Consider the following 3,749-nt stretch of genomic DNA (forward strand, 5'->3'; position numbering starts at 1 on the left):
GACATCAGAAATGCCAGATTAATTATCTCTTAATTGATACCTCCACTTGGGGACAAATGAAACCGGAACATCCCTATTGCCTTGGGAGCCTGCCACTTACAAACAGATTTACAGCTAAAAATACTGTGGCAGTCCTGTGGCTAATCAACTTCACTGCTTACCCTGGGTGAGGTTATGAAATTGTCTCAGGATGGGTCTGTGAGCAAGCAAAGGACCAGCTGCAGCAGTGGTGCCCAACTGCAGAAGTGGTGATGCTGTGCAGTTTTGCCAGTGCTCACCAGCACAGCACACTGAGAAAATCTCATTCTGGTGCCTTGTATGAAACACTTGGTGCATTTCCCTGCAATTTTAAGATTTCTACTCAGCTCAGGAAGCCCCCTTGGTGTTTGCAAGGGCCTTTCACTGTGGTGCCCTTTTGAAGCTACAACACAACCCAAGGCATCACGTCCCCCCTTCTCCTTATAGGAATGCACACAGAGAGGCCAAACCACCACAGTGACCTCAGTTTCTTTTAAATTACTGTCATCTTTATTTTCTTCACGTATGTGCAAACAGAGATCACAATGGTGGTGTTCTTAAAAATAACAAAATGTATTTGCATACATTTCCCTATGTACAGGTGAACAGCCACAATAGAGTCTTCTTTTGCACAGCAAAAGATCTAGAGCATCGAGACCAGGGACAGGACCGGGGCCCAAAAAAAGGGTCTAACTTAAAAATAATAATTAAAAAATTTTTCACAACAGTGCAAACCTCTCGGACACGACAGCACGATGGAGTGACTTTAATGGAGGAAACAGCGGGGGGGCCCCTCTTGGATGCGAGATTTCTGACTGTAAACAAGGCGCAACACCTCCCTCCCGCCGCCCTCCCCGGGGAAAGCTATTCCAGGAATTTGGCAGATCTTCAAGGGCTGAGCCGGAGGTAAACAGCCCGCGGCCGCCTTCCCTCCTCGAGCCACGACGGGCTGGGGCCCGGCTCCAGCGGGCAGCGGCCACCGGCACCGGGAGGGGCGGCTGCTCCCCGGGATGCTGCGGGACGCGGGGGGGGGGGAGGGGCGCGGAGAAGAGGGTGTCCGGAGGGGCCCGGGCGCTCCCAGAAGGACCCACCCCGGTGGGGCCGTGCAATCTCGGCGGGGCCAGAGGGAACCCGGTGAGCCCTGGTGGGGCCGTGGAGTCCCGGAGGGACCGTGCGCTCCCGGAAGAGACCCGGTCAGCCCGACGGGGCTGTGCACGCCCGGAAAAGCCGGCGCAGCCCCGGCGCGGCCGAGCGCTCAGCCGGTCTCGGGGTCGCCGGGGGGCGGCTGCTCGGCGCCGTTGCAGGGCGGGCCGGCGCCGTCCGGGCCGTTGCTCTCCAGGGATGACTCGCTGCCCGTGCTCTCCCCGGAGAGGAGCCGGCGGACGCGGAGGTCGGCGCGCAGCGAGCGAAGGTCGTTGCCCAGGCTAAGCTCGCCCAGGTCGCGGAGGAGCTGGCCCAGCTCCGGACTCTCGCCGCGGCCGGCGCCGGGGCGCAGCAGCTCGCCCTCAGGTTCGCCCAGCGCCTCCAGGATGTCCTCGCAGTCGCAGTGCATGGCCCGCTCCTCCTGCTCCTCGCCCAGCAGGTCCTCAGTGATGGAGCCCAGCTTGGGCGCGCTGCGGCTCCGCTCCACCGGCGGCTTGTAGCAGCACTGCCCGTTGAGCAGCTTGCGCAGCGGCACCAGCGGGATGCTCTGCTCGCCCACCAGCTGCTGCTGCTGGTGCCGCGCGTCGTCCCGCTTCTTCAGCCGGCGGAACTCTGCCAGTGCTGTGGCCGAGGTCTGGTAGAGCAGCAGGGCCATGGCCTTCGCCTTCTCGGGTTTGGAGACCAGCACGGCGTGGCAGCGCAGCATCACCGCCTTGTGCTTTAGCTCGTGGCGGTAGATCCAGGCGAAGACGCGCGGCAGGCGCGGGTCGGCCACGCAGTAGGTGACCCGGTGCAGCAGGTAGAGGTGGCCGGGCCGGCGGAGCCCCTTGTCCTCGGCATGGGCCATGCGGATGCCCTGCGCGCTGATGGTCAGCTTCATCTTGGTGCCTTGCCGACCCGCCTCGCTCTTGCTCCAGATCTTGCAGACGGCCAGGTCGGTGCAGCCCTCACCCTTGGACTGGATGGTAGTGGCGTTACCCAGGTAGAGCACGGTGTACGTGGGGTCCTCGCTGGTCACGCGGAATTTCCGCCGCTTGGAGCGGAACATGCTGCCCACGCGGTGCAGGGCGCTCTCGGGGCAGGCACGGGCCAGCGAGGTGAGGGCCGAGTAGTGCACGCTCACCGCGTACCCCTTGGGCTTGTTCTGCCGCCGCGCCTCGCCCGCCACCAGCTCCACCTTGCTCCGCTTCCAGGGCAGCATCGCCCCGCGGAGCCGCGGCTAAGCGCCGCGCCGACGGCTCCGGGCGCGGGGGGGCATGCCACGGCGGCGGCGGCTGGGCTGCCCGCCCGCCTCACATCCTTGCGGGCGGCGGGCCGCCGCGGCCGTAGATATAGGCGGGCGCCGGCGCTCCGCGGGCGCGGAGAGGGGAGGCCCCGCGCACCGAGGGCGGAGCGCCCGCTGCCCGCGGACCGCCGAACCGGCGGCGCGCTCCTCGCCGCCCGCCCGCCGCCGCCGCTCTGCACCGCGGCCCCGGCCCCGCCGCGCCGGGGGACGGGCAGGAGGCGGGCCCGGGGCGGTGCCAGTCCGCCCGGGCGGTCCCGCTCCCCTCCCGCTCCCCTCGCGGAGCGCGGCCCTTAGCCCTCAGAGGGGGCACCGGCCGCAGGGACCCGGCCCCCCAAGCTCCCTCAGACCCCCCCCTGCTCCCCGGAGCTACCCCCACGACCAGGGGGGGAGGCTTTGCCGGAGCGCTGTAATGCAGCCTCCAGTGGCAGGGACAGGAGGATGGAGAGGGCAGTGGAGGGAGGACCGGACAGCTCAAACCCTCCCAAAGTGATAAAAATCCCAAAACAATCTCAGGGCTCCACTCCTGGAGTTCCTGGGCCCGGGAGAACCCCAGCCCTAGAGCCTTCCCGGCTAGGGCGTGCCGTGGAGGAGTCCCACTCTTGCAACACCTTTTTCCCTTTAATTTGGTTAGTCCGGCTCTGAGAGCCGAAGGGCCTGCAGCAAAAAAAAGCTATTATGTATGAGTAATACTTTGCACTTTATTTTTACGCAGCAGTCAAGTAACAAGAAGCTGTCTTGTAATTTCTTGCCGGGGTTGCTCGAGAACAATCATAGACATAACGAAAGCAGTGGAAAGTTGGTCTCTGTGTTGTTGCTATAGCTTCTCGTGTTACGTATCGTATCTTCTGCAAGAAATAAAAGAAATTCTAGGGCTACAGGGAGCAGCATTTTGCCAGGGTTTGAATAAATGCTCGACAGAAGGGCAGTAGTACATACTCGTGGAATAAAATATGTAGATGCCTCCTTCAATTATTTGACAAATCACGTCTAAGTTTGGATCAATTAAGCTCTCGTATCGTTATTGTTATTATCATTATTATTATTATTACATTATGCCACCTAGCAGGTTACTCGGGAACTGCAAGTAACCACAGTGTCAGGCGTCAAATTACTAAAAGCAGTTGCCAGTTTGCTTAGGTTTCAAAGTTACCCCCTCGATGGAGGGCATCGTCCTGAGCACCATTCCCTGAGGATGCTCAGCCACAGCTGGGACCAGGGGATATCTGACCGCATCTCTGGCTTCCAGAGGCCAGTGGTGGGTGTGTGGGGGGCAGTAACACGCTATCTTTCCTCTCTTTGGCAG

General features: G+C 61.5%; 1 protein-coding gene across 1 annotated transcript; it reads right to left on the reverse strand.

The window, feature by feature from the left end:
• Positions 1–505: 505 nt before the first annotated feature.
• FAM43A (family with sequence similarity 43 member A) lies at positions 506–2,638 on the reverse strand. Its single transcript, XM_071752231.1, has one exon. It carries the CDS (start codon positions 2,360–2,362, stop codon positions 1,274–1,276), a length of 1,089 nt encoding a protein of 362 aa, XP_071608332.1. The 5' UTR covers positions 2,363–2,638; the 3' UTR covers positions 506–1,273.
• Positions 2,639–3,749: the final 1,111 nt, after the last annotated feature.

The sequence above is a fragment of the Heliangelus exortis genome, chromosome 9, assembly GCF_036169615.1.
Source record: "Heliangelus exortis chromosome 9, bHelExo1.hap1, whole genome shotgun sequence".
In the NCBI taxonomy this organism is placed as follows: domain Eukaryota; kingdom Metazoa; phylum Chordata; class Aves; order Apodiformes; family Trochilidae; genus Heliangelus; species Heliangelus exortis.

What these genes read in the sequence shown, in the direction of transcription:
- FAM43A (XM_071752231.1), bottom strand. Translation starts at nt 2,362, where the DNA reads ATGCTGCCCTGGAAGCGGAGCAAGGTGGAGCTGGTGGCGGGCGAGGCG.